The sequence below is a fragment of the Bombina bombina genome, chromosome 5 (genome assembly GCF_027579735.1).
Source record: "Bombina bombina isolate aBomBom1 chromosome 5, aBomBom1.pri, whole genome shotgun sequence".
Lineage (NCBI taxonomy): Eukaryota > Metazoa > Chordata > Amphibia > Anura > Bombinatoridae > Bombina > Bombina bombina.
Genome location: NC_069503.1, coordinates 989,287,039 through 989,312,396, shown reverse-complemented (window position 1 = coordinate 989,312,396; position 25,358 = coordinate 989,287,039). Strand labels below are relative to the sequence as shown.

Here is a 25,358-nt window from a genome sequence, read left to right as displayed (position 1 = left end):
ACCCCTAGATCCGCACCAATGAAGGTATTTACGCCATCATTATAGTAAATATTGTGAGTAACAGGCTTACGAGCCTGAATCATAGTCTCAATAACCTTCACAGAAAAAAACTCATCTGGACAAGACTAAGCGTTCAATCTCCAAGCAGTCAGCTTCAGAGAAATTAAGTTTGGATGGAGGAAGGGACCTTAAAGTTCAAGATCCTTCCTCAGAGGAAATTTCCACGGGGGGAAATGACGACATCTTCACTAGGTCCGCAAACCAAGTTCTGAGAGGCCGCGCTGGAGCGATTAGAATCACCAAAGCCTGCTCTTGTTTGATACAGGCTATTACCCGATGAAGTAGGGCAAATGGAGGGAACAGATAAAAAAAGAACGAAATCCCATGGCACCGCTAGGGCGTCAACCAGAGCTGCTTGAGGATCTCTTGATCTTGCTCTGTATTTCGGAAGCTTGGTATTTAGACGAGACACCATCAGATCCAGCTCCAGAACTCCCCACTTGAGAGTTAACATCGAGAATACTTCCGGATGGAGGGCCCATTCCCCTGCATGAAAAGTCTGCCTGCTCAGTTAATCCACTTCCCAGTTGTCCACCCCTGGGATGTGGATGGCAGAAAGATGACAACTGTGAGACTCCGCCCACTGAAGAATGCGAGTCACATCCTTCATAGATAATAAGCTCCAAATTCCTCCTTGGTGGTTAATATATGCCACTGAAGTGATGTTGTCTGATTGGAATCTGATAAACCGGACTAAACTCAGTTGAGGCCAAGCTGTTAGAGCATTGAAGATTGCTCTCAATTCTAGGATATTTATAGGGAGGGCAGACTCCTCCTGAGTCCAAAGTCTCTGAGCTCTTAAGGAACCCCAAACTGTTCCCGAGCCTGACAGGCTGGCATCCGTGCTCACAATCTCCCAAGAAGGTCTTAGGAAAACAAGTACCCTGAGACAAATGGCCCTGGGAGATAATAATTGTAGTAGTCTCACATGGAAGCGAGCAAATGGAACAAAATGTCCATGAACGCCACCATGAGACCAATTACTTCTATACACACTGCCACTGATGGTCGAAAAGAGGACTGAAGAGAATGACAGGTAGCAAGAAGCTTGAATTTTCTGATCTCCGTCAAGAAAATTTTCATAGATACTGAGTCTATGATCGTCCCCAGAAAACACCTGGTACTTGGCACCAAGGAACTTTACCCTAGATTCACCTTCCACCCATGAGAGCGGAGAATTGATAACAGAGAATCTGTATGGGATCTTGCTAACTGAAAAGATGGTGCCTGAACCAAGATATTGTGCAGGTAAGGTGCCACCACAATCCTTAGAGACCTGGCCACAGCCAAAAGAGCCCCTAGAACCTTCGTAAAGATTCAAGGAGCAGTGGCGAGACCAAAAAGAAGAGCTACAAATTGGAAATGTTGCTCCAAAAAGCCAAATCTCAGGAACTTGAAATGTTCCCTGTGGATAGGCACATTAAGATATGCGTCCTTCAGGTCTTTGGTAGTCATGAATTGACCTTCCTGAACTAGGGGCAGAATAGAAAGAATAGTCTCCATTTTGAAGGACGGAACCTTGAGAAATTTGTTGAGACACTTGAGGTCTAGAATGGGTCAAAAAGTTCCCTCTTTTTTGGGAACCACAAAAAGATTTGAATAAAATCCCTGACCCTGTTCTGTTACAGGAACTGGGACAATCACTCCCAGAGAAGACAGATCTTTTACACAGTTTAAGAAGGCCTCTCTCTTTACCTGGTTTACAGATAATCTCGATAGGAGAAATCTGCCCTTGGGAGGACAAGATTTGAATCCTATCTTGTATCCCTGGGAGACTATACTTATCCACTGCCCAAGGATCTGGGACATCGCAAATCCAAGCATGCTAAAAGAAGGAAATCCTTCCACCTACATGATCCAGAACTGAATTGGGGGCAGCCCCTTCATGCTGATTTAGCGTCAGCTGAAGACTTTCTGGATTGCTTACCCTTATTCTAAGGCTGGCTAGCTCTCCAAGAGGTCTTGGATTGCTCAGGTTTAGAAGACGAGGAAGATTTCTGTCCCTTGAAGTTACGAAAGGAACGAAAATTAGAAGTCTGTCGACCCTTGGGCCTATTCTTCTTATCCTTCGGTAAAAAAGACCATTTTCCACCAGTAACCATGGAAATGATCTCCGCTAGACCAGGACCAAATAAAGTCTTACCCTTAGAGACAGAAGATTGGACTTAGAAGTCACATCCGCAGACCAAGATTTTAACCATAGGGCTCTGCATGCTAGAATAACAAAACTAGAAATCTTGGCTCCCAGCCTGACTACTTGCATGCTAGCATCACAGATAAAAGTATTAGCCAGCTTTAGAGCGTTGATTCTATCCTGGATGCCCTCTATAGTAGTCTCCTCTAAAATTAGATCAGACAGTGAGTCATACCAATAAGAAGCTGCACCAGCAACTGTCGCAATACTAGCAACTGGTTGGCATTGCAAACCCTGATGAAGAAACATCTTTCTTAAATAACCGTCCAGTTTCTTATCTATAGGGTCTCTAAAAGAGGAACTATCCTCAAGAGGAATAGTAGTTCTCTTGGCTAAGGTGGATATAGCGCCCTCTACTTTAGGAACAGTGCTCCAAAGATCTCGCACTGAATCAGCAACAGGAAACATCTTCTTAAACACAGGGGACAGATTAAAGGGAACAACCGGCTTCTCCCATTCCTGAGATATAATGTCAGACATGCAATCTGGAACAGGAAAAACCTCCACAGATTTAGGTTTGACATCAAAAACTCTGTTCAGCTTATTAGCCTTCTTAGGAGCCTCTGCACTTGTTTCAGAGTCATCCAAAGTAGCTAAAACCTCCTTCAAAAGTAAACGGAGATGCTAAAGCTTAAATCTAAAATTAACCTCCTCAGAATCTACTTTACTAGGAACCGCAGATTCAAAATCAGAGATCTCGCCCTCAGAAGCTTTAGAGGAATGATCCTCACTAGATTACTGAGAAAGACTAACCAAATCAGTCTTGGCGGAATCAGAACCCATAGAAATGTTTTTAGATGTAACTATCGCTAATTTTGAAGAAAAAAAAATGGTTTGGAAATAGCAAAGTACTACTTGTTCTTATTCCCCTATAACTTGCAAAAAAAGCAAAGAGCATGTAAACATTGGGTATTTCTAAACTCAAGACAAAATTTAGAAACTATTTAGCATTGGTGTTTTTTGGTGGTTGTAGAAAAAGTGTGTTTTTTTCCATTTTTTCATCATATCTTATAATTTTTTTATAGTAAATTATAAGATATGATGAAAATAATGGTATCTCTAGAAAGTCCATTTTTTTTAATTTGAGGTTCAATACAAGGCATACAAATATCATAAGACAGTAGAGTACAAAGATAGTACATACATGCATCAAAAAAAGAAAACACATAGAGGCCTATTTATTATTATTATTAGTGCGGATCAGGTCCGACAGACCTTGCTGAATTCGGAGAGCTGCTGGTGCAACGCCGCTCCCTGCAGATTGGCCGCCAGCAGGGGGGGGGTGTCAATCAACCCGATCGTACTCGATCGGGTTGAATTGTGGCGATCTCTGTCCGCCTGCAGGCGGACAGGGTTATGGAGCAGCGGTCTTTAGACTTTATAACTGCTGTTTCTTGTGAGCCTGCAGGCTCGCCAGAAACACGGGCCCTCAAGCTCCATTCGGAGCTTGATAAATGGGCCTCCATGTCTCACGTTTACAATGAGCATTTCCAAAGAACAGAAAAAAGAATTCAAATAAGATATTGTACCAGCAGTATGCCAAATAGTGCACAGACCTCCTGGAGGACACAAAAGGCCACCTTTGGACCTTGTAAACATGAAAGAAGCTTGCAGGGGGTTATCTTGATCAAAGAAGACCACTCTTGGGTCTCATATGACTAACCTCATTTTCTATTTTTAACATCTATTTTGACAGAAACAAAAAATATTGGATATTTCAAAGTCTGACAGGTACAGAACCTTATTTGGAGAATACCTTAAAATACTTTGCAGCTATTGGGCCTGCTAGACTACTAGATCTGAGTATAATTGTTATCACTATCATTATCTATATGAATAATTAGCTTGGGCACAAGTATTGCAGGAGTTGAAGAGAAAAGCTACCATGTAAAATTGAGCTTAATACCATATCATACTAGGAATGGGTCTATAGATAACCAACTCTACACTAGGCAGGGGTGGTTCAGGGGCATTGTGTATTCACATATTTGCTAGTATGTTAGAATATTATTATATATAAGAATATGCAGGTTGCTGTTCGGAGACAATTCACATATGTACTGTGCCACTATGGAGTTAATTTTAGGTAACTTAGTTTCTCTGAGTTAGAATCACTCTTGATCAGCATAAAATAAGGAAGCCCATTGGCAATGTAGATGCGATCTATGATCTGTATCTATTATGGGGATGGCCAAATATGGTAAGCATGACATTAGACAGGTGTGCAATTCAGGTGAGCCTTAGTAACAGAGACAAGCAAACTATCAACCAGATATATAATATACATCAATTGAGAAAAGCATAACATCAATAGTTAAGCTAGGTTCACTTTAAATACTAATTTCTCCTAAACTTATTGAATGCATGATACCACTCATGTTAAACCTTTTCTATGTTAGCAGGATAAGTAAAAATACAAATTACAGCTCAAACCTATTATGCAAATAATAAGAGAATATTAAGATATAAACAGTATAGTACCATAGAGAGTATATAGTAAAACATAATTTATGTAAGAACTTACCTGATAAATTCATTTCTTTCATATTAGCAAGAGTCCATGAGCTAGTGACGTATGGGATATACATTCCTACCAGGAGGGGCAAAGTTTCCCAAACCTTAAAATGCCTATAAATACACCCCTCACCACACCCACAAATCAGTTTAACGAATAGCCAAGAAGTGGGGTGATAAGAAAAAAGTGCGAAAGCATATAAAATAAGGAATTGGAATAATTGTGCTTTATACAAAAAAATCATAACCACCACAAAAAGGGTGGGCCTCATGGACTCTTGCTAATATGAAAGAAATGAATTTATCAGGTAAGTTCTTACATAAATTATGTTTTCTTTCATGTAATTAGCAAGAGTCCATGAGCTAGTGACGTATGGGATAATGACTACCCAAGATGTGGATCTTTCCACTAGAGAGGGAGGGATAAAATAAAGACAGCCAATTCCTGCTGAAAATAATCCACACCCAAAATAAAGTTTAATGAAAACATAAGCAGAAGATTCAAACTGAAACCGCTGCCTGAAGTACTTTTCTACCAAAAACTGCTTCAGAAGAAGAAAACACATCAAAATGGTAGAATTTAGTAAAAGTATGCAAAGAGGACCAAGTTGCTGCTTTGCAAATCTGATCAACCGAAGCTTCATTCCTAAACGCCCAGGAAGTAGAAACTGACCTAGTAGAATGAGCTGTAATCCTTTGAGGCGGAGTTTTACCCGACTCGACATAGGCATGATGAATTAAAGATTTCAACCAAGATGCCAAAGAAATGGCAGAAGCTTTCTGGCTTTTTCTAGAACCAGAAAGACTTAGTAGCTTCAACATAATATTACAAAGCTCTAACAACATCCAAAGAATGCAATGATTTCTCCTTAGAATTCTTAGGATTTGGACATAATGAAGGAACCACAATTTCTCTACTAATGTTGTTAGAATACACAACCTTAGAAAAAAATTCAAAAGAAGTTTGCAACACCGCCTTATCCTGATGAAAAATCAGAAAAGGAGACTCACAAGAAAGAGCAGATAATTCAGAGACTCTTCTGGCAGAAGAGATGGCCAAAAGAAACAAAACTTTCCAAGAAAGAAGTTTAATGTCCAAATGAATGCATGGGTTCAAAAGGAGGAGCTAGAAGAGCCCCCAGAACCAAATTCAAACTCCAAGGAGGAGAAATTGACTGAATGACAGGTTTTATACGAACCAAGTCTTGTACAAAACAATGAATATCAGGAAGATTAGCAATCTTTCTGTGAAAAAGAACAGAAAGGGCAGAGATTTGTCCTGTCAAGGAACTTGCGGACAAACCTTTATCTAAACCATCCTGAAGAAACTGTAAAAAAATTCTCGGAATTCTAAAAGAATGCCAGGAAAAATGATGAGAAGACACTAACGGCTAGATTTGGAGTTCGGTGGTAAAAGGGCTGTTAACGCTCCGCGGGTTTTTTTCTGGCCGCACCATAAATTTAACTCTGGTATCGAGAGTTCAAACAAATGCTGCGTTAGGCTCCAAAAAAGGAGCGTAGAGCATTTTTACCGCAAATACAACTCTCGATACCAGAGTTGCTTACGGACGCGGCCGGCCTCAAAAACGTGCTCGTGCACGATTCTCCCATAGGAAACAATGGGGCTGTTTGAGCTGAAAAAAAACCTAACACCTGCAAAAAAGCAGCGTTCAGCTCCTAACGCAGCCCCATTGTTTCCTATGGGGAAACACTTCCTACGTCTGCACCTAACACTCTAACATGTACCCCGAGTCTAAACACCCCTAGCCTTACACTTATTAACCCCTAATCTGCCGCCCCCGCTATCGCTGACCCCTGCATTACACTTTTAACCCCTAATCTGCCGCTCCGTAAACCGCCGCCACCTACGTTATCCCTATGTACCCCTAATCTGCTGCCCTAACATCGCCGACCCCTATGTTATATTTATTAACCCCTAATCTGCCCCCCACAACGTCGCCGACACCTACCTACACTTATTAACCCCTAATCTGCCGAGCGGACCTGAGCGCTACTATAATAAAGTTATTAACCCCTAATCCGCCTCACTAACCCTATCATAAATAGTATTAACCCCTAATCTGCCCTCCCTAACATCGCCGACACCTACCTTCAATTATTAACCCCTAATCTGCCGACCGGAGCTCACCGCTATTCTAATAAATGTATTAACCCCTAAAGCTAAGTCTAACCCTAACACTAACACCCCCCTAAGTTAAATATAATTTTTATCTAACGAAATAAATGATTCCTATTTAAAGCTAAATACTTACCTGTAAAATAAATCCTAATATAGCTACAATATAAATTACATTTATATTATAGCTATTTTAGGATTAATATTTATTTTACAGGTAACTTTGTATTTATTTTAACCAGGTACAATAGCTATTAAATAGTTAAGAACTATTTAATAGTTACCTAGTTAAAATAATTACAAATTTACCTGTAAAATAAATCCTAACCTAAGATATAATTAAACCTAACACTACCCTATCAATAAAATAATTAAATAAACTACCTACAATTACCTACAATTAACCTAACACTACACTATCAATAAATTAATTAAACACAATTGCTACAAATAAATACAATTAAATAAACTATCTAAAGTACAAAAAATAAAAAAGAACTAAGTTACAGAAAATAAAAAAATATTTACAAACATAAGAAAAATATTACAACAATTTTAAACTAATTACACCTACTCTAAGCCCCCTAATAAAATAACAAAGACCCCCAAAATAAAAAATTCCCTACCCTATTCTAAAATACAAAAATTACAAGCTCTTTTACCTTACCAGCCCTGAACAGGGCCCTTTGCGGGGCATGCCCCAAGAATTTCAGCTCTTTTGCCTGTAAAAAAAAACATACAATACCCCCCCCCAACATTACAACCCACCACCCACATACCCCTAATCTAACCCAAACCCCCCTTAAATAAACCTAACACTAAGCCCCTGATGATCTTCCTACCTTGTCTTCACCATGCCAGGTTCACCGATCCGTCCTGGCTCCAAGATCTTCATCCAACCCAAGCGGGGGTTGGCGATCCATAATCCGGTGCTCCAAAGTCTTCCTCCTATCCGGCAAGAAGAGGACATCCGGACCGGCAAACATCTTCTCCAAGTGGCATCTTCTATGTTCTTCCATCCGATGACGACCGGCTCCATCTTGAAGACCTCCAGCGCGGATCCATCCTCTTCCTCCGACGACTAGACGACGAATGACGGTTCCTTTAAGGGACGTCATCCAAGATGGCGTCCCTCGAATTCCGATTGGCTGATAGGATTCTATCAGCCAATCGGAATTAAGGTAGGAATTTTCTGATTGGCTGATGGAATCAGCCAATCAGAATCAAGTTCAATCCGATTGGCTGATCCAATCAGCCAATCAGATTGAGCTCGCATTCTATTGGCTGTTCCGATCAGCCAATAGAATGCGAGCTCAATCTGATTGGCTGATTGGATCAGCCAATCGGATTGAACTTGATTCTGATTGGCTGATTCCATCAGCCAATCAGAAAATTCCTACCTTAATTCCGATTGGCTGATAGAATCCTATCAGCCAATCGGAATTCGAGGGACGCCATCTTGGATGACGTCCCTTAAAGGAACCGTCATTCGTCGTCTAGTCGTCGGAAGAAGAGGATGGATCCGCGCTGGAGGTCTTCAAGATGGAGCCGGTCGTCATCGGATGGAAGAACATAGAAGATGCCGCTTGGAGAAGATGTTTGCCGGTCCGGATGTCCTCTTCTTGCCGGATAGGAGGAAGACTTTGGAGCACCGGATTATGGATCGCCAACCCCCGCTTGGGTTGGATGAAGATCTTGGAGCCAGGACGGATCGGTGAACCTGGCATGGTGAAGACAAGGTAGGAAGATCATCAGGGGCTTAGTGTTAGGTTTATTTAAGGGGGGTTTGGGTTAGATTAGGGGTATGTGGGTGGTGGGTTGTAATGTTGGGGGGGGGGGTATTGTATGTTTTTTTTTACAGGCAAAAGAGCTGAAATTCTTGGGGCATGCCCCGCAAAGGGCCCTGTTCAGGGCTGGTAAGGTAAAAGAGCTTGTAATTTTTGTATTTTAGAATAGGGTAGGGAATTTTTTATTTTGGGGGTCTTTGTTATTTTATTAGGGGGCTTAGAGTAGGTGTAATTAGTTTAAAATTGTTGTAATATTTTTCTTATGTTTGTAAATATTTTTTTATTTTCTGTAACTTAGTTCTTTTTTATTTTTTGTACTTTAGATAGTTTATTTAATTGTATTTATTTGTAGCAATTGTGTTTAATTAATTTATTGATAGTGTAGTGTTAGGTTAATTGTAGGTAATTGTAGGTAGTTTATTTAATTATTTTATTGATAGGGTAGTGTTAGGTTTAATTATAACTTAGGTTAGGATTTATTTTACAGGTAAATTTGTAATTATTTTAACTAGGTAACTATTAAATAGTTCTTAACTATTTAATAGCTATTGTACCTGGTTAAAATAAATACAAAGTTACCTGTAAAATAAATATTAATCCTAAAATAGCTATAATATAAATGTAATTTATATTGTAGCTATATTAGGATTTATTTTACAGGTAAGTATTTAGCTTTAAATAGGAATCATTTATTTAATAAGAGTTAATTTATTTCGTTAGATAAAAATTATATTTAACTTAGGGGGGTGTTAGTGTTAGGGTTAGACTTAGCTTTAGGGGTTAATACATTTATTAGAATAGCGGTGAGCTCCGGTCGGCAGATTAGGGGTTAATAATTGAAGGTAGGTGTCGGCGATGTTAGGGAGGGCAGATTAGGGGTTAATACTATTTATGATAGGGTTAGTGAGGCGGATTAGGGGTTAATAACTTTATTATAGTAGCGCTCAGGTCCGCTCGGCAGATTAGGGGTTAATAAGTGTAGGTAGGTGTCGGCGACGTTGTGGGGGGCAGATTAGGGGTTAATAAATATAACATAGGGGTCGGCGATGTTAGGGGCAGAAGATTAGGGGTACATAGGGATAACGTAGGTGGCGGCGATTTGCGGTCGGAAGATTAGGGGTTAATTATTTTAAGTAGCTTGCGGCGACGTTGTGTGGGGCAAGTTAGGGGTTAATAAATATAATATAGGGGTCGGCGGGGTTAGGGGCAGCAGATTAGGGGTACATAAGTATAACGTAGGTGGCGGTCGGCAGATTAGGGGTTAAAAATTTTAATCGAGTGGCGGCGATGTGGGGGGACCTCGGTTTAGGGGTACATAGGTAGTTTATGGGTGTTAGTGTAGTTTAGGGTACAGTAGTTAAGAGCTTTATGAACCGGCGTTAGCCAGAAAGCTCTTAACTCCTGCTTTTTTCAGGCGGCTGGAATCTTGTCGTTAGAGCTCTAACGCTCACTGCAGAAACGACTCTAAATACCAGCGTTAGAAAGATCCCATTGAAAAGATAGGCTACGCAAATGGCGTAGGGGGATCTGCGGTATGGAAAAGTCGCGGCTGTAAAGTGAGCGTTAGACCCTTTAATCACTGACTCCAAATACCAGCGGGCGGCCAAAACCAGCGTTAGGAGCCTCTAATGCTGGTTTTGACGGCTACCGCCGAACTCTAAATCTAGGCCTAAGAAATATAAGTCTTCCAGACTCTATAATATATCTCTCTAGATACAGATTTACGAGCCTGTAACATAGTATTAATCACAGAGTCAGAGAAACCTCTTTGACCAAGAATCAAGCGTTCAATCTCCATACCCTTAAATTTAAAGATTTGAGATCCTGATGGAAAAAAGGACCTTGCGACAGAAGGTCTGGTCTTAACGGAAGAGCCCACGGTTGGCAAGAGGCCATCCGAAAATAATCCGTCCATGCTGGAGCTACCAGCAGAACAAACGAGCATTCCTTCAGAATCTTGGAGATTACTCTTGGAAGAAGAACTAGAGGCGGAGAGATATAGGCAGGATGATACTTCCAAGGAAGTGATAATGCATTCACTGCCTCCGCCTGAGGATCCCGGGGTCTGAACAGATACCTGGGAAGTTTCTTGTTTAGATGAGAAACCATCAGATCTATTTCTGGAAGTTCCCACATTTGAACAATCTGAAGAAATACTTCTGGGTGAAGAGACCATTCGCCCGGATACAACGTTTGACGACTGAGATAATCCGCTTCCTAATTGTCTATACCTGGGAAATGAACCGCAGAGATTAGACAGGAGCTGGATTCCGCCCAAACCAGAATTCGAGATACTTCTTTCATAGCCAGAGGACTGTGAGTCCCTCCTTGATGATTGATGTATGCCACAGTTGTGACATTGTCTGTCTGAAAACAAATGAACGACTCTCTCTTCAGAAGAGGCCAAGACTGAAGAGCTCTGAAAATTGCACGGAGTTCCAAAATATTGATCTGTAATCTCACCTCCTGAGATTCCCAAACCCCTTGTGCCGTCAGAGACCCCCACACAGCTCCCCAACCTGTAAGACTTGTATCTGTTGAAATTACAGTCCAGGTCGGAAGAACAAAAGAAGCCCCCTGAACTAAACGATGGTGATCTGTCCACCACGTCAGAGAGTGTCGTACAATCGGTTTTAAAGATATTAATTGATATCTTTGTGTAATCCCTGCACCATTGGTTCAGCATACAGAGCTGAAGAGGTCGCATGTGAAAATGAGCAAAGGAGATTGCGTCCGATGCAGCAGTCATAAGACCTAAAATTTCCATGCTTAAGGCTACCAAAGGGAATGATTGTGACTGAAGGTTTTGACAAGCTGATATCAATGTTAGACTTTTCTTGTCTGACAAAGACAGAGTCATAGATACTGAATCTACCTGGAAACCTAAAAAGGTTACCCTTGTCTGAGGAATAAATGAACTTTTTGGTAAATTGATCCTCCAACCATGATCTTGAAGAAACAACACAAGTCGATTCGTATGAGATTCTGTTAAATGTGAAGTCTGAGCAAGTACCAAGATATCGTCCAAATAAGGAAATACCAATACCCTGTTCTCTGAATACAGACAGAAGGGCACCGAGAACCTATGTAAAAATTCTTGGAGCTGATGCTAAGCCAAACGGTAGAGCCACAAAACTGGTAATGCTTGTCTAAAAAAGAGAATCTCAGAAACTAAAAGTGATCTGGATGAATCGGAATATGCAGATATGCATCCTGTAAATCTATTGTAGACATATAATGCCCTTGCTGAACAAAAGGCAGGATAGTCCTTACAGCTACCATCTTGAATGTTGGTATCCTTACATAACTATTCAATATTGATAGATCCGGAACTGGTCTGAAGGAATTGACCTTCTTTGGTACAATGAAGAGATAGAATAAAACCCCAGCCCCTGTTCCAGAACTGGAACTGGCATAATTACTCCAGCCAACTCTAGATCTGAAACACATTTCAGAAATGCTTGAGCCTTTGCTGGGTTTACTGGGACACGGGAAAGAAAAAAATCTCTTTGCAGGAGGCCTTAACTTGAAGCCAATTCTGTACCCTTCTGAAACAATGTTCTGAAACCAGAGATTGTGAACGGAATTGATCCAAATTTCTTTGAAAAGAACGTAAACTGCCCCATACCAGCTGAGCTGGAATGAGGGCCGCACCTTCATGGGGACTTAGGAGCTGGCTTTGGGTTTCTATAAGGCTTGGATATATTCCAAAGTGAAGAAGGTTTCCAAACTGATACCGCTCCTGAGGATGAAGGATCAGGCTTTTGTTCCTTGTTGTGATGAAAGGAACGAAAACAATTATTAGACCTAAATTTACCTCAGATTTTTTATCCTGTGGTAAAAAAGTTCCCTTCCTTCCAGTAACAGTTGAGATAAAAGAATCCAACTGAGAACCGAATAATTTATTACCCTGGAAAGAAAGGGATAGCAAAGTTGACTTAGAAGACATATCAGCATTCCAAGTTTTAAGCCATAAAGCTCTTCTAGCTAAAATAGTTAGAGACATATACCTGACATCAATTCTAATGATATCAAAGATGGCATCACAAATAAAATAATTAGCATGTTATAGAAGAATAATAATGCTATGAGAATTATGATCTGTTACTTGTTGCGCTAAAGCTTCTAACCAAAAAGTTGAAGCTGCAGCAACATCCGCTAAAAATATAGCAGGAGTAGAGACAGCCCCATTAACCTTAGGGATTTTGTCCCAAACTCTAATCTGTCAGATGGCACAGGATATAATTGCTTAAAACGTTTTAAAAGGAGTAAATGAATTATCCAAATTATTCCATTCCCTGTAAATTACTTCAGAAATAGCATCAGGGACAGGAAACACTTCTGGAATAACTACAGGAGATTTAAAAACCTTATTTAAACGTTTAGTTTTAGTATCAAGAGGACCAGAATCCTCTATTTCTAATGCAATTAATACTTCTTTAAATAAAGAACGAATAAATTCCATCTTGAACAAATACAAAGATTTATCAGCATCAACCTCTGAGACAGAAACCTCTGAACCAGAAGAACCATTATCAGTATCAGAATGATGATGTTCATTTAAAAATTCATCTGAAAAAAGAGAAGTTTTAAAAGACTTTTATGTATACTAGAAGGAGAAATAACAGACATAGCCTTCTTAATGGATTTAGAAACAAAATCTCTTATGTTATCAGGAACACTCTGAGTATTAGATGTTGACGGAACAGCAACAGGTAATGTAACAGTACTAAAGGAAATTTTATCTGCATTAACAAGTTTGTCATAACATTTAATACAAACAACAGCTGAAGGAACAGATACCAAAAGTGATACACTTAGCTTTGGTAGCTCCAGCACCGGGCAGCGATTTTCCTGAAGTATCTTCTGACTCAGTTGCAACGTGGAACATCTTGCGATATGTAATAGAAAAAAAAAAAAAACAACATATAAAGCAAAATTGATCAAATTCCTTAAATGCCAGTGAACAAGCTTCTAGCAACCAGAAGCAATAAATAATGAGACTTAAATAATGTGGAGACAAAAGTGACGCCCATATTTTTTTTTAGCGCCAAATAAGACGCCCACATTATTTGGCGCCTAAATGCTTTTGGCGCCAAAAATGACGCCACATCCGGAACGCTGACACTTTTGACGCAAAAGAACGTCAAAAAATGACGCAACTTCCGGCGACACGTATGACGCCGGAAACAGAAAAAAATTTTGCGCCAAAAAAGTCTGCGCCAAGAATGACGCAATAAAATGAAGCATTTTCAGCCCCCGCGAGCCTAACAGCCCATAGGGAAAAAGTCAAATTTTTTAAGGTAAGAAAAAATGATTGATTCAAATGCATTATCCCAAATATGAAACTGACTGTCTGAAAATAAGGAATGTTGAACATCCTGAGTCAAGGCAAATAAATGTTTAAACACATATATTTAGAACTTTATAAAAAAGTGCCCAACCATAGCTTAGAGTGTCACAGAAAATAAGACTTACTTACCCCAGGACACTCATCTACATGTTTGTAGAAAGCCAAACCAGTACTGAAACGAAAATCAGCAGAGGTAATGGTATATATATAAGAGTATATCGTCGATCTGAAAACGGAGGTAAGAGATGAATCTCTACGACCGATAACAGAGAACCTATGAAATAGACCCCGTAGAAGGAGATCATTGCATTCAAATAGTCAATACTCTCCCCACATCCCTCTGACATTCACTGCACGCTGAGAGGAAAACCGGGCTCCAACCTGCTGCGGAGCGCATATCAACGTAGAATCTAGCACAAACTTACTTCACCACCTCCATAGGAGGCAAAGTTTGTAAAACTGATTTGTGGGTGTGGTGAGGGGTGTATTTATAGGCATTTTAAGGTTTGGGAAACTTTGCCCCTCCTGGTAGGAATGTATATCCCATACGTCACTAGCTCATGGACTCTTGCTAATTACATGAAAGAAAATATACTCACAACTTGTAATCAGTGGCTATATTGCGGACTAACGTGATATCCAACAAGGTGTGAATTATTACATAATATCTATCAGCTAGGTTCCTGAGTACAGTAATATCTGACTTATAAACGTGTGTCCAAAGTCCTGACATTTTAAGGTCTTGAGAAGAGTGTAGATCCTTTAAGTAAAGTTTGGACCTAGAGATACCACTGGGAACCATGTTTAGTGATAGGGGCAGTCAATTGAGTACAAAAATAAAGACTACTATGATATATAATAGGGATCTGTATGTGTACTGAAATGCTCCCTAATAAACAGGTTTTGAAGTAAGTCACTTAACTCTGCTTTCCAACTATAGCGCATACAATTTCAATATTAGAGATATATCTATGGCATATAAAACTGTACCCTATTTCAGTTCAGGGATGCAATAATGACATAGAGAGATAGAAAGTCTCATATCAGTGGGGGGACATATTTCAATTTTCTTAGATGTGGACTTATGGTTCACCAATGCGCAGGATTAAGGGAAGTAGATTTAAGACTGCTGATAGGAAAAATATATTAAATGTACCGCTGGATTAGTCTTGCTGGTTAAGGCATTGTCCAAATCAGACTCTTCATGGGTCTCTTAGTTAACCGACTCCAGCATTAGATAACAAGCAAGAACATATTATGTAGGAATGTCATCCTGTAAAGTAAAACAAGTAGGCTAGCTGTAACGATAAGCTCTGGGTGTCTCAGGCCCATAATACTGTAGCAGAGCACTACGATCAAGGTCACACCACCACACTCCTGCAATTCTATGTGTGTGCAAGCTGCATAGAGCAACTTGCTCAGTAGTAGTCCCGAAAAGCCCCTGGATCAAAAGGTTGGTAGAGAACATCAACAGGCCATCCCAAGACAGATGATCCAATATCCAGCTCTAGTCCAGTCAGAGTGGGTTTGTGGAGTGAGACTGTGAAAAGTTTCTGGTCATACCTGTACTGTAGGGCTGCAAACCGTACTCCCTTCACACTCGGCCATGCGACATTAACCGGTCTGCAGCTACACGCCTGAGTTATCACATCCGTCTCAGTTCTCTGAGGAGTGGGTATGTGGTATAGCATTTTCAGGGCACAGGCACTCCTCTGTTGTTTCGGAATGGGCATCATCTCGCCGCTAATCATTTTAGAAGTAGCCTGAACTTGGGTCTGCACATATATATTTGTGGAGTCCCTTTGCAAATCTGCAGCATGCGTTCCTTGTCTTGTCCTATATCGCTGGATTTGGTAGTGTTTTGGAACATAATTCCCAGGGTGAGACGTTAAGGAATATATAGCTGCAGCCGAGCTTTTCTCATCCTGAATATCTGTCTCCTCTGCTATAGTTTGAGAAGCACAAGAGTAATGAGCGAGTCCAGCACCTTTGATTGACAAAAGTTCAGATTGATACCCGTGGGAAAAGGGCTACTGTTACCCTCACAGCAACGTAAATATATGGAATCCACAGCACCAAATTAGGTAAAAGAAAAAAACTTTATTTTCACATTACGTTTCGGCCTTCATGGCCTTAATCATGCATTTAAAACATTTCTGCCCATATCCACAATATATAGGCTCATCAATTAAAAAGTTAATTACCAACAGATTTGACAAAATATTTCACACAATGTAATAGCTCCCCCTAGTGTTTACCATATTTTATTACATCAATCACTTTTAACCCTTTAGTTACCTAAAGAGTGATACTTAGTGGAACTACCTATGTATATACCAGTGTCATTAAAAACAAATAGATATAGGAACAAGCCTTGCTATCTTGCAATATAGATGTAACTTAACTGTTTAAATACATTTCTAACACTTTTTTCCAATTCTCTGAAAAAAATATATTTATCCTATTTTTTTAAAAGATGTGTATTTCTTTTAATCATCTCCTACAAGGATTAAACTGATGCTAACCTATGGATATAACTGAGATTTAGATGAAGACAGAGAAATCTATTTCTCTATTTAACCCTTTAGGGTACATACTATCTAATTCATGGATCCAATAAGTTTCTTTTTGTTTAAGGATCCTCTCCCTGTCTCCCCCAACTCTTAATTTCCCTACATGGTCTATGATCTGCCATCTAATTTGACTTATGTTATGCCCTGCCTGAATATAGTGATTAGATACTGGGACCTCTGTATCACCACATCTCAGATTAGATTTATGCTTATTCATTCTTTCTCTACCTTTTCTAGTTGATTCCCCAATGTAAATCAAAGCACAAGGACACTTAATTAAATAAATGATATAAGATGTCTCACGTATAATAACCATTAATTTTATATTTGTGCCCAGTTCTTGGATGGGTGAATTCTTTCCCTTTAATCATAGCATGGAAATTAGAACAGCCCAAACAAGGATAAGACCCAAATGATTTCTGACTAATATAGCTTTGTCTTAAATTTTTGGTAGATCCCAGATCACTCCTAATCAGTTTGTCTCTCATGTTTCTAACTCTCCTAAATGCCATAATGGGGTTCTGTTGAAATATCTCCATATCTTTATTACAATGTCCCAATGTTTTCTAATAAGTTTTGTTACTTCAGTACTATATAAGTTGTATTGTGAAGTGAATACCATACTTTTGTTTTTATTTTTATCTTTAGGGGCATTTTTATCTTTAGGGATATTTTTATTAGTTTGAAGCTTTTTTAATCTCCTCTTTAATTAATATCTCTGGGTAGCCTCTTTTTATAAACCTGTTGCCCATTTCCATCATCCTAGTGGATAATATTTGTTGATCATTCACTATTCTGTTGACCCTTAATAGTTGACTCCTAGGAAGGGAATCTTTTAACCTACTTGGGTGAAAACTGTCATAGGATAGCATTGTATTGCTATCAGTAGGTTTTCTAAAGAGGTCTGTTTTAAGGACCCCATTGTCCTTATATACCCTTGTATCTAGGAACTTTTTTGTCCAGCGACGAAGGCAGCATAGGGGCGAGAAACAGGAGAGGCAGAGGGGACATACCGAACCAACGGAGCAGACAGTATTAAATATCTCCTCGGTTGAGTTAACGGACAGTAAGTACAAGCTATTAAAGGACTGTCCTTTTGCCCTAACACCAATGTGAACATTTTTGAGATTGAGAAAAACTTGCAATTGTTTTACAGGTCTTTAAGGTTGCAAATTGTGTTTAATAAAGGAGAAACAGCTACTCCTGATATGCAAAATACAGTTGACATTAGTAAATGTTTTAAGGCTAAGGCCTATTGTGGATATGGGCAGAAATGTTTTATATGCATGATTAAGGCCATGAAGGTCGAAACGTTGCATGTAATGTGAAAATAAAGGTTTTTTATTTTACCTAATTTGGTGCTGTGGATTCCATAAATTCATAGTTTGAGAAGCGTCATTTTTGTGACTGTTATTTTCAATCAACTCGTAGTTGGTGGGTTGCCCAGTAGACGCACTGTACTCAGCGCCACTCTCGAGAGCATTCAAAGCCGATAATCTTTTAAAGGTAGGGGATCTTCCCCAAGGCATGTCGCACTGTTTGAGGGCATGGTTATGAAGGCTTGGCATAGTTGCTGTTCGAGCTGTTCAAAGTGTGTAGCGATCAGCTGTCATATCTTCCGCCCCCCTATAGATAGACCTGCTAAAGTCTGGTCTGAACATCTTCTATGCGGCTTTTCCACTGACCGCATGGCTTCCCACTGCACCATATCGGACTTACATTAATTACAGCGAGTTAGATGACAGGATCTTGTACATAAATTTATGTTTTTGGAATATAAGTAAAACAAATTAAACAGCGTATGTGCTGCTCGTACCCCCTTTTGTTTATTTTGTTTTTTTGTTTTAAAACTTCTTTATTCTAAAAAGAATTAACAAATTACAATACATGAAAAATATAAAGCTATACCTTGCTCATCTCATCTTTGCTATGTTTTATGTTTTGCAAAGGGGACAAAAATCACAATTCAACATTTCACATTAAACACAGAATAATATATATTGTATTATACTTTTGGGGTAGTGTAAGTGGGTATGGTTACAATATATTCTAAGGAGGTTGCCCCCCTTTTAGTTTTATGGGGGGGTGTTGAAGGCCTCTCCTTACTGGGGTTGCCGTAGGCCTCAAAGTTCCGAATCAGTAGGTCTGTGTAGTATTCAGCTCATCTGGTATCTGAAGATTCAGTTTAGCTTCCAGATGTCAAATATCTTGGTAAAAAGAGTAGATGACTTCATATATTGGAGATAATCAGCAGGTTATCAACAAGCTACACAGAGCCACCAATTTTGCTACCACTTAAGGTGCTGCCCAGAGACATGCACCTTTCCAATTTTTTTTGAGGGACCTCACAGTGCTGAAGAGACTTCTTAAATAATCTTGCCAGACCAGAGAACTTTAGAGAATCAGGTCTTAGTGACATCAGCAGTATCTGAGCCGCAGTCCTATAGTAATGGGATGTGGCAACCAGGTTATATCCCATAACAGGTGGGTAGAGAATTTATCAATTACTGAACCAACGGGTCTTAAGGATATCCTTAGATCCCAAAGTCTCTCCATAACAAAAACAAAATTTATGCTTACCTGATAAATTTATTTCTCTTGTGGTGTATCCAGTCCACGGATTCATCCATTACTTGTGGGATATTCTCCTTCCCAACAGGAAGCTGCAAGAGGATCACTCACAGCAGAGCTGTCTATATAGCTCCTCCCCTAACTGCCACCTCCAGTCATTCGACCGAAGACAAGCAAGAGAAAGGAGAAACTATAGGGTGCAGTGGTGACTGTAGTTTAAAAATAAAAAACACCGGGGGCGTGTCCGTGCTGCGTTCTGAGCAGGACACATTCTCTGTGAGCTCCAAAAGAATCTTCAATAATCTGCCGATTATTGGCTGTAAACAGCAAGAACATAGACTTGTTTATAGATAACACCACAGACCAGGTATCTGGGACTCAAAATCATCTTATTTTGCTGTATTTATGACATTGGGGACACAGTTCGGAGTAAGGCCTGAGGCGGCGGCCTATTGCCAGGTTTCCACCCTCCCCCCGGGAAGAGCCGGGTTATCAATGCTGCCGGAGAATACTGGCTTACTGAGTCTCTTCATCATCTATAATCAATTGGGATTTATATATCTGGCAACACCTTAGAAACTCAATAATAGGAGGCAGTGTGCAGAATTCTCTTTCCACATCATCTTTAACAAAGATCACTACGGGAGAATCAGAAATACATCATCACCTATTACCACCCATGGAAAAACTGGAGAAAATCTTTGAGAGGTTGCTCGACAGGGCGCCATATGACTACTTACTGAACAAACTCTGCCCTGCTGATGCATCGAGTAGTCAGCGAGAAAGAACCTTTGAAACCCGCAACCAAAATGGCGAAGGCTCTATGGCGCCTATAGTACCTAGCAGTACAATATGTTGCTGCACATATATTTTTAACGGTGCTCTGACAAAATGCAGAAAGACATTTGGCAGAAGGACATTTGGCAGACGGACATTTGGCCGACGGTCATTTGACTGACAGACAGAAAGCTAAAGAATGTTCCGATTTCGGCCGAGGGAAGATACGTTCCAGAGTGCTCTGTTCTAATCAGAGCCTCGGGCGCCGCAACTGCCTCTGGGAACCTTACCATGGGTCCAAGGCCGCACGTTTTGTAATTCTCTGTCTGGGAAACTATCTATCTATCTATCAAATCTATCTATTTATCTATCAAATCTATCTATCTATCGTATCTATCAAATGTATCTATTGCATCTATTGATCTATCTATCTAATCTATGTATCTATCTATCTATCAAATCTATCTATCTCGTGGCCGGACTGTTATGTGACAGCCACTTGTGTTTCGGCCAAGTGTCCGTCGGGTAAAAGTCCGGCCACGATTTTTAACGCCCAGCACCAATTTTAATATTTATCAACTCCCTAGCATAACCTATACCATATCCCTAAAAGTTTTAAGACGTATCTGTCACATGGTCACTGTTCCTTTTTTCTTTTTTCCCTTTTTTACTCCCTCCCCCCTCCCCTCCCTCCCCCCTCCCCCCTCCACTCCCTCCCCCCTCCCCTCTCCACTCCCTCCCCCCTCCCCTCTCCACTCCCTCCCCCCTCCCCTCCCTCCCCCCAGCTTCTTTTGCTCTCTCCCCCCCCAGCTCCTTTTGCTCTTCTTGTTTCTTATTTTTCTGTTTTATGTTCTGAGTTCCCAGTACTACACCTATTAGCCCTAGTAACTAGATCCATGAGTGGTCTACCCAGTCAAGAATGGGAACAAAAAAGAAATACACTGACTCAAAGCATATGGTTATTTTTCTTGTTGCACTTCACTAATAATGTTTAAGTATATGCTGTGTTCTCTCAGAGACTGTATAATGTACTACAATGGTGATGTTTTACTTCTTTTCTGGTGTATAATTTGTACATTCAATTCATGTCGTGTATTGTTATCTATAACTTAAATAAAGCTCTTTTGAAAATTTAAAAATAAAAAACACCTGCCTTAAAATGACAGGGTGGGCCGTGGACTGGATACACCACAAGAGAAATAAATTTATCAGGTAAGCATAAATTTCTCTTGTAAGGTGTATCCAGTCCACGGATTTATCCATTACTTGTGGGATACCAATACCAAAGCTATAGGACACGGATGAAGGGAGGGACAAGGCAGGCACTTAAACGGAAGGCACCACTGCCTGTAAGACCTTTCTCCCAAAAATAGCCTCCGAAGAAGCAAAAGTATAAAATTTGTAGAAATTAGAAAAAGTATGAAGCGAAGACCAAGTCGCCGCCTTACAAATCTGTTCAACAGAAGCCTCATTTTTAAAAGCCCATGTGGAAGCCACCGCTCTAGTGGAATGAGCTGTAATTCTTTCAGGAGGCTGCTGGCCAGCAGTCTCATAAGCTAAGCGGATTATACTTCTTAACCAAAAAGAAAGAGAAGTTGCTGAAGCCTTTTAGCCTCTTCTCTGTCCAGAGTAGACAACAAACAATGCCGATGTTTGACGAAAATCCTTAGTAGCTTGTAAATAAAACTTTAAAGCACGAACCACGTCAAGATTATGTAATAGACGTTCCTTCTTTGAAGAAGGATTAGGACACAGTGATGGAACAACAATCTCCTGATTGATATTCTTATTAGAAACCACCTTAGGAAGAAACCCAGGTTTGGTACGCAAAACTACCTTATCTGCATGGAAGATCAGATAAGGGGAATCACACTGGCAGATAACTCTGAAACTCTTCGAGCCGAAGAGATAGCTACCAAAAACAGAACTTTCCAAGATAAAAGCTTGATATCTATGGAATGCAGAGGTTCAAACGGAACCCCTTGAAGAACTTTAAGAACTAAATTTAAACTCCATGGCGGAGCAACAGGTTTAAACACAGGCTTGATTCTAACTAAAGCCTGACAAAACGCCTGAACGTCTGAAACATCCGCCAGACGCTTGTGCAAAAGAATAGACAGAGCAGAAATCTGTCCCTTTAAGGAACTAGCTGACAATCCCTTCTCCAATCCTTCTTGGAGAAAAGATAATATCCTGGGAATCCTGACTTTACTCCATGAGTAACCCTTGGATTCACACCAATGAAGATATTTACACCATATCTTATGATAGATTTTCCTGGTGACAGGCTTTCGAGCCTGAATTAAGGTATCAATGATTGACTCGGAGAACCCACGTTTTGATAAAATCAAGCGTTCAATCTCCAAGCAGTCAGATGCAGAGAAATTAGATTTGGATGGTCCTTTTGATTGAAGATAAACTACACTAATTCACCACATCTCTCTTGATACTTCCCTTGTCGAGAGCTGCAAGAGAATGACTGGAGGTGGCAGTTAGGGGAGGAGCTATATAGACAGCTCTGCTGTGGGTGATCCTCTTGCAGCTTCCTGTTGGGAAGGAGAATATCCCACAAGTAATGGATGAATCCGTGGACTGGATACACCTTACAAGAGAAATAGAACTGTTTTAAAGAAAAATGGAGTCCCATGCTTATGCCAACATCTTATCTAGGCATAATTGTGAGCCCCACCTATATGTGGGATGCACACATTATTAAATGCATGGTAACACCTGCAATGCTATGTTTGTAGAGGGCATGTGACAGCTAGAGAGTGATGGAGGGTATACAATTAAATCTACAGGAGGTGTGGGTAGAACTAGGATGCACAGAGGTGATGTGGAAAAAATGGGGATAAAATGTGTGAAGGTTGCGTGAAGTATGGTCAGTGCTTCTGCAAATTTCAGGATGCTATTATTTAAAAGGAATGAAGGCTATGTGACATTAGTGATGTTGTATGTATATGCTCTGTGTGACATTAGTGCTGTTGTATGTATATGCTGTGTGACATTAGTGATGTTGTATGTATATGCTGTCTGACATTAGTGATGTTGTATATATATGCTGTGTGACATTAGTGATGTATATATATATATATATATATGCTGTGTGACATTAGTGATGTTGTATATATATGCTGTGTGACATAAGTGCTGTTGTATGTATATGCTGTGTGACAGTGATGTTGTATATATATATATGCTGTGTAACATTAGTTATGTTGTATGTATATGCTGTGTGACATTAGTGATGTTGTATATATGTATATGCTGTGTGACATTAGTGATGTTGTGTATATATATGCTGTGTGACATAAGTGCTGTTGTATGTATATGCTGTGTGACATTAGTGATGTTGTATATATATGCTGTGTGACATTAGTGATGTTGTGTATATATATGCTGTGTGACATAAGTGCTGTTGTATGTATATGCTGTGTGACATTAGTGATGTTGTATATATATGCTGTGTGACATTAGTGATGTTGTATGTATATGCTGTGTGACATTAGTGATGTTGTATGTATATGCTGTGTAGACTTGTGCATGGCCGAAAAATTTGTTTTGGTTCGGTTAGGATTGATTCGGATGTTTTCGAATTTCGGTTCAGATCTATTCGGATTTATTCGGTAGATTCGGTACTACCATAATTCGGACATTCGAATCGATCCGAATCTCCGAATTTAACAAATTCGGAACGAATCAAAACGCACATGTCTAATGCTGTGTGACATTAGTGATATTGTATGTATATGCTGTGTGACATTAATGATATTGTATGTATATGCTGTGTGACATTAGTGATGTTGTATATATATGCTGTGTAACATTAGTGATGTTGTATGTACAGCATATGCTGTGTGACATTAGTGATGTTGTATGTATATGCTGTGTGATATTAGTGAGGTTGTATGTATATGCTGTGTGACATTAGTGATGTTGTATGTATATGCTGTGTGACATTAGTGATATTGTATGTATATGCTGTGTGACATTAGTGATTTTGTATGTATATGCTGTGTGACATTAGTGATGTTGTATGTATATGCTGTGTGACATTAGTTATATTGTATGTATATGCTGTGTGACAACAGAAAGGTGGTTGTGCTCTAGAACTTGAACCACCATATCCTGGTGGTGTAATTATTCTGTATGGCTTTTTCTATTTTGTGGTGTGTCCTCCCTGTAGTTTGCACTGAAGGTGAAGGGGTAAAATCCAAAACATATCTCTAACCTCTGTGACGCTGAGATCCCATTTGCCTTACCTTTTGCTCCCTGGTGTCTCCCCTGACACTTCACAAGTGGATCGATCCATTGGTAGTCCTGCAACGCTACTAGCTTTATCCACCCCTGTGTCTGCACATCTGTCGAGAACCATCTTCACTTTCTAATGAAATGGAAATAACTTAATGAATTACATACTTAGATTTATTATTATTAATTAGTTATACATAATTATCTTACTGTACCCCTTTTTCTGTAATCTCTTCTATTTTGCCTTGCCTTGCGAAAAGGACACTGTATATTTCCTATACATTTAATACTCTGCAGCTGGTACAACAAGTCATTGGAAACACATTAAAGGGACACTAAACCCTTTTTTCTTTCAGGATTCAGATAGAGCATGCAATTCTAAGCAACTTTATAATTTACTCCTATTATCAATTTTCTTCGTTCCCTTGCTATCTTTATTTGAAAAAGCAGGAATGTAAGCTAAAGAGTCAGCCCATTTTTGGTTCAGCACCTTTGTAACACTTGCTGATTGGTGGATAAATGTAGCCACCAATCAGCAAGCACTACCCAGGTGCTGAACCAAAAATGGTACGGCTCCTAAGCTTACATTCTTGCTTTTTCAAATACAGATAGCAAGAGAACTAAGAAATTTGATAACAGGAGTAAATTAGAAAGTTGATTAAAATTGCATGCTCTATCTGAATCATGAAAGAAAAATGTTGGGTTTAGTGTCCTTTTAAGGAGAAACAAAGATTTACCATTTATTTTAGTGCTAAGGTTATATATGTTTATATAATTTTCATGCACCTAAACAAGAAGGTGTGGTTAGGTGTGTTACAGGGAAATAGTGCTGAAGGTGATTTCTGTGTGAATATGTGAGGTGGAAAACCTAAAGCATAATACAGAACACAACAACACAATGGAGAGAGAGAGAGAGAGAGAGAGAGAGACAATAATTTATATAGAAAATACAGGACAGCACAGAGAAAGTGATGGTGGCAGTGGAGGCTCCTCCATTTGAGCACACTCGCACGTGCTCCCCCCAGCAGCCCAGAAGAAGAAAGAAAAAAAAAAACAGAAGAAAAAAAATATAATTTTTTCCAATAGCCCCCTACTGGAAAAATTATAAATTTTTTGACCCCCAGAAAACAATAAAATCCAA

At 39.7% G+C, this 25,358-nt stretch overlaps 1 protein-coding gene across 1 annotated transcript in view; it reads right to left on the bottom strand.

The window, feature by feature from the left end:
• Positions 1 to 25,358, bottom strand: part of LOC128661686 (neural-cadherin-like) — a 488,078-nt gene that overhangs the window by 88,974 nt on the left and 373,746 nt on the right. The window contains 1 exon segment of the mRNA XM_053715912.1: positions 24,229 to 24,350. Within this exon segment, the coding sequence (XP_053571887.1) occupies positions 24,229 to 24,350 (122 nt within the window).